Consider the following 15207-nt stretch of genomic DNA (forward strand, 5'->3'; position numbering starts at 1 on the left):
CCCTCCTGTAGGTTTTCACTTCAACCCGTTTCCTGGGGAGCTACCCTCCTGTAGGTTTTAACTCCAGTCCTGTTCCTGGGGAGCTACCCTCCTGTAGGTTTTCACTTCAACCCTGTTCCTGGGGAGCTAGCCTCCTGTAGGTTTTCACTCCAACCCCAGTTGTAACTATCTTAACTCAGCTGATCAACCACGTAGTTTTTAGAATCAGGTGTGCTAGATTAGGGTCATAGTGAAACCTACAGGACGGCAGCTCCCCAGGAACAGGACTGGAGTTAAAACCTACAGGACGGCAGCTCCCCAGGAACAGGACTGGAGAGCCTTGCTCTAGTGGGATAATATAGTTAGTTGGTGCAGAGTTGATAACATTGAGGGGATGTTGTACCGAGAGCAATATTACGGGGGAAACTAGCTCTGGTCCTAAGGCGTAGTGGTGCACTAATGGGGGAACACGCACTACATCTTGGACCAGAGATAGAGGGAAACCTGCAGGTATCTTCATCAAGCATTCCACACACACACACACACACACACACACACACACACACACACACACACACACACACACGAGAAGAACAAGAGAAATCAACTGTACAGTAATATTACAGTAATATTACAAAGTGCAGATCAATCATCCATGCTATGGTTTATCCTTAAATATTAAGTATAGTAGAAATGTAAATGAGCGCTAAAAACAAATACACAACTGCATCCATTCCATTACGTATGCATATTTCCCCCCTCCCCAAGGTCCTCAGGGTACAGGGTTGTATTCGTTACGGCACAACGTAGAAAAAAACTTTTTCTAAAGGAAACATCCAGGTAGTTCCTCCTCGTTTCATTATGTTTGGTGCCTAGTGAAAATGACCCAGGTGTCGTCCGTTGGTCTGGTCAGAGGGCAGGGACCTGAAAGTGAGGCCCGTCTCCCCTCATGCAGGCTCGTCTGTTCTGGAAGTCACACAGCGTCTCAGAGTAGCGCTGCTGATCGAGGATCAGATCGCCATGTCCATATAATGGTTTTCAATACGATCTGAAAGGCAAAACTGATCCTAAATCAGCAATTGTACTCAGACGCTTTGTGAATACGGCCCTGTTCTGTTCAGTTTGAGGCTTTCCCAGACTAATAACAGAGTGAGGAACTGTTGAGTGGCTCAAAGAGGGCATTCAGGGTGTCGTTCCTCCGTTAAGAAAACATCATCTCCATCTGAAAGTTGTACCAGGGCCCTAAAGAGAGACCAAATGGACGGTTTGATTAATGGTTGGTGCCCTGAGGAAGTGCCTTGAAGTTTACAATGTACTGTAACTTGTGTTGGTGAGGTTTCCACCCAAGCATACGTTTGAATTGATCTACAATGAGTCAGCATTTTAGGATGGGAGTGTGTGTCCTACCAGGTATCTAGGCATAGTAGCAGGGAGAGACAAGCAGGTCGGTCAGAACCAGCAGCTGGTCGTCAGTGAACTGCTGTTTGTGTTCCTGCCAGTTGTCATGATGAGTCCGCCGGAAGTTAGACAGGGTCTTCTTCACAGACATCTTCAGGAGAGAGAGAGAGAGAGAGATATTCAGGAGCGAGAGAGAACGAGATTCAGGAGCGAGAGAGAGAGAGAGATATATTCAGGAGCAAGAGAGATTCAGGAGCGAGAGAGAGCGAGATTCAGGAGCGAGAGAGAGCGAGATTCAGGAGCGAGAGAGAGCGAGATTCAGGAGCGAGAGAGAGCGAGATTCAGGAGCGAGAGAGAGCGAGATTCAGGAGCGAGAGAGAGCGAGATTCAGGAGCGAGAGAGAGCGAGATTCAGGATCAAAAGAGAGCGAGAGGGAGAGTGACAGAGAGCATGCCATTGAGCTGTGTGTGTTTAGTCCTCCTCACCTCAATGGGCTGTGTGTCATTGAGGTGGACGCTCAGGTTCATCAGTAGCTGGGGCATCCAGCTGGGAACATCGTAGGGGCTGGACAGGATACAGGCACTCAGACCTAACACTCCAGCATGTCGCCTCACTAGATCTACACACACGGGGGGGGGGGGGGGGGGCATTGAAAAACTGAGCTATAACATGTTCAGCAAGGTCAAGACAAATGCATTTTAGAAGCCTATCTAACACAACCATGGCAACTGTGTTCCAAGTAAACAATTGACCGTTGGATGTAGACAGCTATGTTCTAATACCCACACTAGTGTGCCACTTAAAATGAAGATGCACTAAATATACAAAAGTATGTGGACACCCCTTCAAATGAGTGGATTTGCCTATTTCAGCCTCACCCGTTGCTGAAAGGTGTATAAAATCGAGCACACATCCATGCAATCTCCATAGACAAACGTTGCAGTAGAATGGCCTTACTGAAGAGCTCAGTGACTATCAACGTGGCACCACCATCATAGGATGCCACCTTTCCAACAAGTCAGTTCGTCAAATTTCTGCCCTGCTAGAACTGCCTGGTCAACTGTAAGTGCTGTTATTGTGAAGTGGAAACGTCTAGGAGCAACAACGTCTCAGCCACGACATGTTAGGACACAGAACGGGACCGCCGAGTGCAGGAGCGCATAATTTTATTTTTATTTATTTTTATTTTACCTTTATTTAACCAGGTAGGCAAGTTGAGAACAAGTTCTCATTTACAATTGCGACCTGGCCAAGATAAAGCAAAGCAGTTCGACAGATACAACAACACAGAGTTACACATGGAGTAAAACAAACATACAGTCAATAATAAAGTATAAACAAGTCTATATACAATGTGAGCAAATGAGGTGAGAAGGGAGGTAAAGGCAAAAAAGGCCTTGGTGGCAAGGTAAATACAATATAGCAAGTAAAACACTGGAATGGTAGTTTTGCAATGGAAGAATGTGCAAAGTAGAAATAAAAATAATGGGGTGCAAAGGAGCAAAATAAATAAATAATTTAAATACAGTTGGGAAGAGGTAGTTGATAGGGCTAAATTATAGGTGGGCTATGTACAGGTGCAGTAATCTGTGAGCTGCTCTGACAGTTGGTGCTTAAAGCTAGTGAGGGAGATAAGTGTTTCCAGTTTCAGAGATTTTTGTAGTTCGTTCCAGTCATTGGCAGCAGAGAACTGGAAAGAGAGGCGGCCAAAGAAAGAATTGGTTTTGGGGGTGACTAGAGAGATATACCTGCTGGAGCGTGTGCTACAGGTGGGAGATGCTATGGTGATAATAAGTCTGTCCCCAGTTGCAACACTCGATACCGAGTTCCAAACTGCCTGCAAGCAACGTCAGCACAAGAACTGTTCGCCAGGGGCTTCATGAAATAGGTTTCCATGGCCAAGCAGCCTCACACAAGCATGGATGCCAGGAGAACACTACCTGCCCCAATGCATAGTGCCAACTGTAAAGTTTGGTGGAGGAGGAATAATGGTCTGGGGCTGTTTTTCATGGTTTCATGTTTTCCTTAGTTCCAGGGAAGGGAAATCTTAACGCTACAGCATGCAATGAAAGTCTAGACAAATATGTGATTATAACTTTGTGGCAACAGTTTGAGCTAGGCCCTTTCCTGTTTCAGCCCCTGTTCACAAAGTGTGGTCCACGCAGAAATAGTTTGTCGAGATCGGTGTGGATGAACTTGACTGGCCTGAGCACAGCACAGCCCTGACCTCAAACCCATCGAACACCTTTGGGATGAACTGGAACGCTGACTGCGAGCCAAGCCTAATCGCGCAACAGTGCCCGACCTCACTAATGCTCGTAGCTGAACGGAAGCAAGTCCCAGCAGCAATGTTCCAACATCTAGTGGAAAACCTTCCCAGAAGAGTGGAGGGTGTTATAGTAGCAAAGGTGGGACCAACTCTATATTAATGGCCATGGTTTTGGAATGAGATGTTCGACGAGCACGTGTCCACATACTTTTGGTCGTGTAGTGTATGTAGTGGCCGTTTTAAGTGGTATTTAGTGTGGACAGAGTAAGAGCCAGTATGTAGTGTGGACAGAGTAACAGAGCCAGTATGTAGTGTGCACAGAGTAACAGAGCCAGTATGTAGAGTGAACAGAGTAACTAACAGAGCCAGTATGTAGTGTGGACAGAGTAACAGAGCCAGTATGTAGTGTGGACAGAGTAACAGAGCCAGTATGTAGTGTGGACAGAGTAACAGAGCCAGTATGTAGTGTGGACAGAGTAACAGAGCCAGTATGTAGTGTGGACAGAGTAACAGAGCCAGTATGTAGTGTGGACAGAGTAACAGAGCCAGTATGTAGAGTGAACAGAGTAACTAACAGAGCCAGTATGTAGTGTGGACAGAGTAACAGAGCCAGTATGTAGTGTGGACAGAGTAACAGAGCCAGTATGTAGTGTGGACAGAGTAACAGAGCCAGTATGTAGTGTGGACAGAGTAACAGAGCCAGTATGTAGTGTGGACAGAGTAACAGAGCCAGTATGTAGTGTGGACAGAGTAACAGAGCCAGTATGTAGTGTGGACTAGAGTATTAACATTAGAGGTCGACCGATGATGATTTTTCAACGCCGATACCGATTTTTGGAGGACCAAAAAAGAAGATACCGATAGAAATCAGCAAATTATTATATATATATATATATATATATATATATATATTTGTATTAATGACAATTACAACAATACTGAATGAACACTTATTTTAACTTAATATAATACATCAATAAAATAATTTTGTCTCAAGTAAATAATGAAACTTGTTCAATTTAGTTTAAATAATGTAAAAACAAAGTGTTTGGAGAAGTAAAAGTGCAATATGTGCAATATGTGTAAAAAAGCTAACGTTTCAGTTCCTTGCTCAGAACATATGAAAGCTGGTGGTTCATTTTAACATGAGTCTTCAATATTCCCAGTTAAGAAGTTTTAGGTTTTTAGTTATTATAGGAATTATAGGACTATTTCTATACCATTTGTATTTCATATACCTTTGACTATTGGATGTTCTAATACGCACTATCGTATTGCCAACCTAATCTCAGGAGTTGATTGGCTCGAAGTTATAAACAGCGCAATGCTTGAAGCACAGCTAAGAGCTGCTGGCAAACGCAGGACAGTGCTGTTTGAATGAATGCCTACGAGCCTGCTGCTGCCTACCACCTCTCAGTCAGACTGCTCTATCAACAATCAAATCATAGACTTAATTATAATATAATACCACACAGAAATACGAGCCTTTGGACATTAAAATGGTCAAATCCGGAAACTATCATTTCGAAAACAAAACGTTTATTCTTTCAGTGAAATACGGAACCGTTCCATATTTTATCGAACGGGTGGCAACCCTAAGTCTAAATATTCTTGTTACATTGCACAACCTTCAATGTTATGTCATAATTATGTTCAATTCTGGCAAATTAATTACGGCCTTTGTTAGGAAGAAATGGTCTTCACACAGTTCGCAACGAGCCAGGCGGCCCAAACTGCTGCATATACCCTGACTCTGTTGGAAGAGAAGTGACATAATTGACCCAGTTACAATAAATTCATGTTAGCAGGCATATTAACTAAATATGCAGGTTTAAAAATATATACTTGCGTATTGATTTTAAGAAAGGTATTGATGTTTATGGTTAAGTACATTTGTGCAACAACAGTGCTTTTTTCACAAATGCGCTTGTTAAATCATCACCCGTTTGGCGAAGTAGGCTGTCATTCGATGATTAATTAACAGGCACCGCATCGATTATATGCAACGCAGGACACACTAGATAAACTAGTAATATCATCAACCATGTGTAGTTATAACTAGTGATTATGTTAAGATGGATTGTTTTTGATAAGATAAGTTTAATGCTATCTATCAACTTACCTTGGCTCCTTGCTGCACTCCTGTAACAGGTGATCAGCCTGCCACGCTGTCTCCTCGTGGAGTGCAATGTAATCGGCCATAATCGGTGTCCAAAAACGCAGATTACCGATCGCTATGAAAACTTGAAATTGGCCCTAATTAAATCATCCATTCCGATAAATCGGTCGACCTCTAATTAACATGTTTGTCACTTAGCAGACACTGTTATCCAGAGCGACTTATAGGTATAATTTGCTCATGGCTACCTCCAGAGGGGATGGTGTCCACCACGGAGCCCAGCTCCCTCTTCCTCTTCTTGGGTAGGCGGGTCTTACAGAGGGCCTCAAAGTGGCTCTGCATGGGGCCCTCTATGGACAGGAAGTTACACTGAAGGAAACCGCTCAGAGTGGTGGCAGCCATCTCCCTCACCTGGGGGAGAGAAGGAAAGAGATGTGATATATGGAGCTGGCTGGTCCATTCTGTACTGACTAGATCTGCTCAACAGACAGAAGCTCCATCTAAACTCTCCTCCTCCTCAAAATGCAGTGAAGGGCTGAGGAGCGAGACCATAGTTGGACATTGTCCTCCAATACTCTTGAGAAGTAGTCAAGGAAATAGGAAGAGATGAATCACTGAAAGCTTAATTAAGATGGAGCCAGAGAGAACAGGGAGAGCAGAAAGAGAAAGTGAGCGAGCGAGCGAGAGCAGGCGGGAAGAGAGAGAGAGAGCAGGGAGTGCGAGCGAGCAGGGAGAGAGAGAGCGAGGAGGGAGAGAGAGAGCGAGAGCGAGCAGGGAGAGAGAGAGAGAGCGTGCAGGTAGAGAGAGCGAGCAGGGAGAGCGAGCAGGGAGAGGGGTAGAGGGAGCGAGCAGGGAGAGAGAGCGAGCAGGGAGAGAGAGCGTGCAGGGAGAGCGAGCGAGCAGGGAGAGGGCGAGCGAGCAGGGAGAGGGGGAGCGAGCAGGGAGAGGGAGAGGGGGAGCGAGCAGGGAGAGGGAGAGGGGGAGCGAGCAGGGAGAGGGAGAGGGGGAGCGAGCAGGGGGAGAGGGGGAGCGAGCAGGGAGAGGGAGAGGGGGAGCGAGCAGGGGGAGGGGGAGCGAGCAGGGAGAGGGGGAGCGAGCAGGGAGAGGGGGAGCGAGCAGGGAGAGGGGGAGCGAGCAGGGGGAGAGGGGGAGCGAGCAGGGAGAGGGAGAGGGGGAGCGAGCAGGGGGAGAGGGGGAGCGAGCAGGGGGAGAGGGGGAGCGAGCAGGGGGAGAGGGGGAGCGAGCAGGGGGAGAGGGGGAGCGAGCACGGGGAGACAGAGCGAGCGAGCGAGCAGGGGGAGACAGAGCGAGCGAGCGAGCAGGGGGAGACAGAGCGAGCGAGCGAGCAGGGGGAGACAGAGCGAGCAGGGGGAGACAGAGCGAGCAGGGGGAGACAGAGCGAGCAGGGGGAGACAGAGCGAGCAGGGGGAGACAGAGCGAGCAGGGGGAGACAGAGCGAGCAGGGGGAGACAGAGCGAGCAGGGGGAGACAGAGCGAGCAGGGGGAGACAGAGCGAGCAGGGGGAGACAGAGCGAGCAGGGGGAGACAGAGCGAGCAGGGGGAGACAGAGCGAGCAGGGGGAGACAGAGCGAGCAGGGGGAGACAGAGCGAGCGAGCGAGCAGGGGGAGACAGAGCGAGCGAGCGAGCAGGGGGAGACAGAGCGAGCGAGCGAGCAGGGGGAGACAGAGCGAGCGAGCGAGCAGGGGGAGACAGAGCGAGCGAGCGAGCAGGGGGAGACAGAGCGAGCGAGCGAGCAGGGGGAGACAGAGCGAGCGAGCGAGCAGGGGGAGACAGAGCGAGCGAGCGAGCGAGCAGGGGGAGACAGAGAGAGCGAGCGAGCAGGGGGAGACAGAGCGAGCGAGCGAGCGAGCAGGGGGAGACAGAGCGAGCGAGCGAGCGAGCAGGGGGAGACAGAGCGAGCGAGCGAGCGAGCAGGGGGAGACAGAGCGAGCGAGCGAGCGAGCAGGGGGAGACAGAGCGAGCGAGCAGGGGGAGACAGAGCGAGCGAGCAGGGGGAGACAGAGCGAGCGAGCAGGGGGAGACAGAGCGAGCGAGCAGGGGGAGACAGAGCGAGCGAGCAGGGGGAGACAGAGCGAGCGAGCAGGGGGAGACAGAGCGAGCGAGCAGGGGGAGACAGAGCGAGCGAGCAGGGGGAGACAGAGCGAGCGAGCAGGGGGAGACAGAGCGAGCGAGCAGGGGGAGACAGAGCGAGCGAGCAGGGGGAGACAGAGCGAGCGAGCAGGGGGAGACAGAGCGAGCGAGCAGGGGGAGACAGAGCGAGCGAGCAGGGGGAGACAGAGCGAGCGAGCAGGGGGAGACAGAGCGAGCGAGCAGGGGGAGACAGAGCGAGCGAGCAGGGAGAGAGAGAGCGAGCGAGCAGGGAGAGAGAGAGCGAGCGAGCAGGGAGAGAGAGAGCGAGCGGGGAGAGGGAGCGAGCGAGCGAGCGGGGAGAGGGAGCGAGCGAGCGAGCCCTGTATCAACACGGTGCTCTGCTCCCGTCCCCCAACACATTCCACAGCTATCTGTCTTTCCTGTATCAACACGGTGCTCTGCTCCCGTCCCCCAACACATTCCACAGCTATCTCTCTTTCCTGTATCAACACGGTGCTCTGCTCCCGTCCCACAACACATTCCACAGCTATGTCTTTCCTGTATCAACACGGTGCTCTGCTCCCGTCCCACAACACATTCCACAGCTATCTGTCTTTCCTGTATCAACACGGTGCTCTGCTCCCGTCCCACAACACATTCCACAGCTATCTGTCTTTCCTGTATCAACACGGTGCTCTGCTCCCGTCCCACAACACATTCCACAGCTATCTGTCTTTCCTGTATCAACACGGTGCTTTGCTCCCGTCCCCCAACACATTCCACAGCTATCTGTCTTTCCTGTATCAACACGGTGCTCTGCTCCCGTCCCCCAACACATTCCAGAGCTATCTGTCTTTCCTGTATCAACACGGTGCTCTGCTCCTGACCCCAACACATTCCACAGCTATCTGTCTTTCCTGTATCAACACGGTGCTCTGCTCCCGTCCCCCAACACATTCCACAGCTATCTGTCTTTCCTGTATCAACACGGTGCTCTGCTCCTGACCCCAACACATTCCCCAGCTATCTCTCTTTCCTGTACCAACACGGTGCTCTGCTCCTGTCCCCCACACATTCCACAGCTATCCGTCTTTCCTGTATCAACATATATATACACACACACACACACACACACACACACACACGTATGTATGTATGTATGTATGTATGTATGTATGTATGTATGTATGTATGTACAGTGCCTTGCGAAAGTATTCGGCCCCCTTGAACTTTGCGACCTTTTGCCACATTTCAGGCTTCAAACATAAAGATATAAAACTGTATTTTTTTGTGAAGAATCAACAACAAGTGGGACACAATCATGAAGTGGAACGATATATTACGAATATAACGAATATTGGATATTTCAAACTTTTTTAACAAATCAAAAACTGAAAAATTGGGCGAGCAAAATTATTCAGCCCCTTTACTTTCAGTGCAGCAAACTCTCTCCAGAAGTTCAGTGAGGATCTCTGAATGATCCAATGTTGACCTAAATGACTAATGATGATAAATACAATCCACCTGTGTGTAATCAAGTCTCCGTATAAATGCACCTGCACTGTGATAGTCTCAGAGGTCCGTTAAAAGCGCAGAGAGCATCGTGAAGAACAAGGAACACACCAGGCAGGTCTGAGATACTGTTGTGAAGAAGTTTAAAGGCCGGATTTGGATACAAAAAGATTTCCCAAGCTTTAAACATCCCAAGGAGCACTGTGCAAGCGATAATATTGAAATGGAAGGAGAATCAGACCACTGCAAATCTACCAAGACCTGGCCGTCCCTCTAAACTTTCAGCTCATACAAGGAGAAGACTGATCAGAGATGCAGCCAAGAGGCCCATGATCACTCTGGATGAACTGCAGAGATCTACAGCTGAGGTGGGTGACTCTGTCCATAGGACAACAATCAGTCGTATATTGCTCAAATCTGGCCTTTATGGAAGAGTGGCAAGAAGAAAGCCATTTCTTAAAGATATCCATAAAAAGTGTCGTTTAAAGTTTGCCACAAGCCACCTGGGAGACACACCAAACATGTGGAAGAAGGTGCTCTGGTCAGATGAAACCAAAATTGAACTTTTTGGCAACAATGCAAAACGTTATGTTTGGCGTAAAAGCAACACAGCTCATCACACTGAACACACCATCCCCACTGTCAAACATGGTGGTGGCAGCATCATGGTTTGAGCCTGCTTTTCTTCAGCAGGGACAGGGAAGATGGTTAAAATTGATGGGAAGATGGATGGAGCCAAATACAGGACCATTCTGGAAGAAACCCTGATGGAGTCTGCGAAAGACCTGAGACTGGGACGGAGATTTGTCTTCCAACAAGACAATGATCCAAAACATAAAGCAAAATCTACAATGGAATGGTTCAAAAATAAACATATCCAGGTGTTAGAATGGCCAAGTCAAAGTCCAGACCTGAATCCAATCGAGAATCTGTGGAAAGAACTGAAAACTGCTGTTCACAAATGCTCTCCATCCAACCTCACTGAGCTCGAGCTGTTTTGCAAGGAGGAATGGGAAAAAATGTCAGTCTCTCGATGTGCAAAACTGATAGAGACATACCCCAAGCGACTTACAGCTGTAATCGCAGCAAAAGGTGGCGCTACAAAGTATTAACTTAAGGGGGCTGAATAATTTTGCACGCCCAATTTTTCAGTTTTTGATTTGGTAAAAAAGTTTGAAATATCCAATAAATGTCGTTCCACTTCATGATTGTGTCCCACTTGTTGTTGATTCTTCACAAAAAAATACAGTTTTATATCTTTATGTTTGAAGCCTGAAATGTGGCAAAAGGTCGCCGAAATATATATATATATGTAGAGGGCAGGTCAGACTATATATAGAGGGCAGGTCAGACTATATATAGAGGGCAGGTCATTCGATTAGAGGGCAGGTCATTCGACTAGAGGGCAGGTCATTCGACTAGAGGGCAGGTCATTCGACTAGAGGGCAGGTCATTCGACTAGAGGGCAGGTCATTAGACTAGAGGACAGGTCATTAGACTAGAGGACAGGTCATTAGACTAGAGGGCAGGTCATTAGACTAGAGGGCAGGTCATTCGACTAGAGGGCAGGTCATTCGACTAGAGGGCAGGTCATTCGACTAGAGGGCAGGTCATTAGACTAGAGGCCAGGTCATTAGACTAGAGGACAAGTGAACTGGGGTATTTTGTCTGAAAATAAATACAGAAGAGGTAACATCACCCTCCCCATAGCAACAGAATACTCCTGCTTTCCATAGCAACAAGTGAGAGGGGGAGAATAAGGAGGAAGAGTGCTGGAAGACAGGGCCTGTGATCTCACACACACACACACACACAACACACACACACACCTATCTACCATTCTGTCTTCTTCAATGTGATCTGTAACCTCCAGACCTACCTATCTACCATTCTGTCTTCTTCAATGTGATCTGTAACCTCCAGACCTACCTATCTACCATTCTGTCTTCTTCAATGTGATCTGTAACCTCCAGACCTAACTATCTACCATTCTGTCTTCTTCAATGTGATCTGTAACCTCCAGACCTACCTATCTACCATTCTGTCTTCTTCAATGTGATCTGTAACCTCCAGACCTAACTATCTACCATTCTGTCTTCTTCAATGTGATCTGTAACCTCCAGACCTAACTATCTACCATTCTGTCTTCTTCAATGTGATCTGTAACCTCCAGACCTAACTATCTACCATTCTGTCTTCTTCAATGTGATCTGTAACCTCCAGACCTACCTATCTACCATTCTGTCTTCTTCAATGTGATCTGTAACCTCCAGACCTACCTATCTACCATTCTGTCTTCTTCAATGTGATCTGTAACCTCCAGACCTACCTATCTACCATTCTGTCTTCTTCAATGTGATCTGTAACCTCCAGACCTACCTATCTACCATTCTGTCTTCTTCAATGTGATCTGTAACCTCCAGACCTAACTATCTACCATTCGGTCTTCTTCAATGTGATCTGTAACCTCCAGACCTAACTATCTACCATTCTGTCTTCTTCAATGTGATCTGTAACCTCCAGACCTAACTATCTACCATTCTGTCTTCTTCAATGTGATCTGTAACCTCCAGACCTACCTATCTACCATTCGGTCTTCTTCAATGTGATCTGTAACCTCCAGACCTAACTATCTACCATTCTGTCTTCTTCAATGTGATCTGTAACCTCCAGACCTACATATCTACCATTCTGTCTTCTTCAGTCATGACACCACCTGTGCTTCAGTCTGTTGTGTACTATGATCATCCTCTCTGTTGAACTCATTTTCTACATTCAATCAAATGTATTTAAAAAATGCTTTTTACATCAGCAGATGTCACTAAGTGCTAAAAACAGAAGGAACAACTACCTAGAAAAGCAGGCAAGAACCTAGGAAGAAACCTAGCGAGGAACCAGGCTCTGAGGGGTGGCCAGTCCTCTGCCGGTGGAGATAAGAGTACATGGCGATGAAGGCCAGATTGTTCTTCAAGATGTTCAAATATTCATAGATGGCCAGCAGGGTGAAATAATAATCACAGTGGTTGTAGAGGGTGCAACAGTTCATCACCTCAGGAGTAAATATCAGTTGGCTTTTCATAGCTGAGCATTCAGAGGTCGAGACAGCGGGGGGAGCGAGAGAGAAAGGGTCGAAAACAGCATGTCCAGGATAGATACCTATATATATATATATATATATATATAGATACAGGATATATATCTATATGTGTGTGTGTGTGTGTGTGTGTGTGTGTGTGTGTGTGTGTGTGCGTGTTTGTGTGTGTGCGTTACCTCCAGCTGCTCGTCCTCCAGCAGGCGTATGACCAGTGCTCTGACGTCGTTGACGGCTCCCTGGTCGCTCATAAAGGTGAACAGGTTGTAGAAGACCATGATCTGTAGGTACGTCAGCACCGTGTAGCGAGCATGCCACGAACTGCTACCTGCTATCTGGAATATAACGGAACTATGTTAATATCATGACGGTAATGATCTGTAGGTACGTCAGCACCGTGTAGCGAGCATGCCATGAACTACTGTAACATAATCCAGCATGTACCACAAACTACTGTAACACCATCCAGCATGTACCACAAACTACTGTAACACCATCCAGCATGTACCACAAACTACTGTAACACCATCCAGCATGTACCACAAACTACGGTAACACCATCCAGCATGTACCACAAACTACGGTAACACCATCCAGCATGTACCACAAACTATGGTAACACCATCCAGCATGTACCACTAACTACGGTAACACCATCCAGCATGTACCACAAGCTATGGTAACACCATCCAGCATGTACCACAAACTACTGTAACACCATCCAGCATGTACCACAAACTACGTTAACACAATCCAGCATGTACCACAAACTACGGTAACATAAACTAGCATGTACCACAAACTATGGTAACATAATCCAGCATGTACCACAAACTACGGTAACACCATCCAGCATGTACCACAAACTACTGTAACACCATCCAGCATGTACCACAAACTACTGTAACACCATCCAGCATGTACCACAAACTACGTTAACACAATCCAGCATGTACCACAAACTACTGTAACACCTTCCAGCATGTACCAAACTACTGTAACACCATCCAGCATGTACCACAAACTATGGTAACACCATCCAGCATGTACCACAAACTACTGTAACACCTTCCAGCATGTACCAAACTACTGTAACACCATCCAGCATGTACCACAAACTACGGTAACACCATCCAGCATGTACCACAAACTACGGTAACACCATACAGCATGTACCACAAACTATGGTAACACCATCCAGCATGTACCACAAACTACGGTAACACCATCCAGCATGTACCACACACTATGGTAACACCATCCAGCATGTACCACAAGCTATGGTAACACCATCCAGCATGTACCACAAACTACGTTAACACAATCCAGCATGTACCACAAACTACGGTAACATAAACTAGCATGTACCACAAACTACGGTAACATAATCCAGCATGTACCACAAACTACGGTAACATAATCCAGCATGTACCAAACTACTGTAACACCATCCAGCATGTACCACAAACTACTGTAACACCATCCAGCATGTACCACAAACTATTGTAACACCTTCCAGCATGTACCAAACTACTGTAACACCATCCAGCATGTACCACACACTATGGTAACACCATCCAGCATGTACCACACACTATGGTAACACCATCCAGCATGTACCACAAGCTATGGTAACACGATCCAGCATGTACCACAAACTACGTTAACACAATCCAGCATGTACCACAAACTACGGTAACATAAACTAGCATGTACCACAAACTACGGTAACATAATCCAGCATGTACCACAAACTACAGTAACATAATCCAGCATGTACCAAACTACTGTAACACCATCCAGCATGTACCACAAACTACTGTAACACCATCCAGCATGTACCACAAACTACTGTAACACCTTCCAGCATGTACCAAACTACTGTAACACCATCCAGCATGTGCCACAAACTACTGTAACACCATCCAGCATGTGCCACAAACTACTGTAACACCATCCAGCATGTGCCACAAACTACTGTAACACCATCCAGCATGTGCCACAAACTACTGTAACACCATCCAGCATGTACCACAAACTACTGTAACACCATCCAGTGTGTACCACAAACTACAGTAACATAATCCCAAGAGAACACCATCCAGCGTGTACCACAAACCTTACAGCTTCTTACACTTCTAACAAACATTTTGCAGAGGCTCAGAGAGTTGATAGAACCAGAGTCTTGACAATGGGGGATTTGATATGTTTTTTAACCCTTTTCTCTATGGAGATTGCAGTGAATGGAGAAAGTGGTTGTAGATGAGTCTGGCCTGTTTGTGTGTGTGTGTGTGTGTGTGTGTGTGTGTGTGTGTGTGTGTGTGTGTGTGTGTGTGTGTACACACCTCTTGCAGGGCCAGCAGGACCAGTGGTATCTGCTCTGTGTAGAGTAGTCCCTGGGACATCAGCGACAGACAGGTCTTTGCATCCCTCTTCAGCTCATCATAACTGTCATCATTCTCCACCGGAGCGATCTACAAGAGACAGATGAGGGTTGTTAGCATTCAGCCAGAGGATGATAGACCTCCCATCAGTCTGGTTCCTCTCAAGGTTTCTTCCTTCCTTGACCCACCCACCTTGAACAGCAGGGGTAGCAACTGGAGCTGCTCTGGAACGGCCGTGGAGAAGGAGCGTCCAGCACTGGCCATCAGCCACTTGAGTACTGGAAACACATACATAACCTTTTTACATCGTATGCTCTGAGGAAGGTCTTCATAACTAAACGTTTGGCACATTGAATTACTGAA

The 15207-nt window shown here is 47.2% G+C and overlaps 1 protein-coding gene across 2 annotated transcripts in view; it reads right to left on the bottom strand.

The window, feature by feature from the left end:
- Nucleotides 1-41: 41 nt before the first annotated feature.
- The window catches only part of LOC110503043 (proteasome activator complex subunit 4B), a 98472-nt gene continuing 83306 nt past the window's right edge, over nt 42-15207 (bottom strand). For both annotated transcript variants that reach the window (XM_036960897.1, XM_036960896.1), the window contains 7 exons: nt 15037-15122; nt 14806-14934; nt 12640-12795; nt 6014-6176; nt 1863-1996; nt 1387-1528; nt 42-1221 (listed from right to left, as the gene is read on the bottom strand). In XM_036960897.1, the coding sequence (XP_036816792.1) occupies nt 1394-1528; nt 1863-1996; nt 6014-6176; nt 12640-12795; nt 14806-14934; nt 15037-15122 (803 nt within the window). In that variant the 3' untranslated portion in view covers nt 42-1221; nt 1387-1393. The remainder of the gene's footprint in view (nt 1222-1386; nt 1529-1862; nt 1997-6013; nt 6177-12639; nt 12796-14805; nt 14935-15036; nt 15123-15207) is intronic.

This window comes from Oncorhynchus mykiss, chromosome 23, assembly GCF_013265735.2.
Source record: "Oncorhynchus mykiss isolate Arlee chromosome 23, USDA_OmykA_1.1, whole genome shotgun sequence".
Lineage (NCBI taxonomy): Eukaryota > Metazoa > Chordata > Actinopteri > Salmoniformes > Salmonidae > Oncorhynchus > Oncorhynchus mykiss.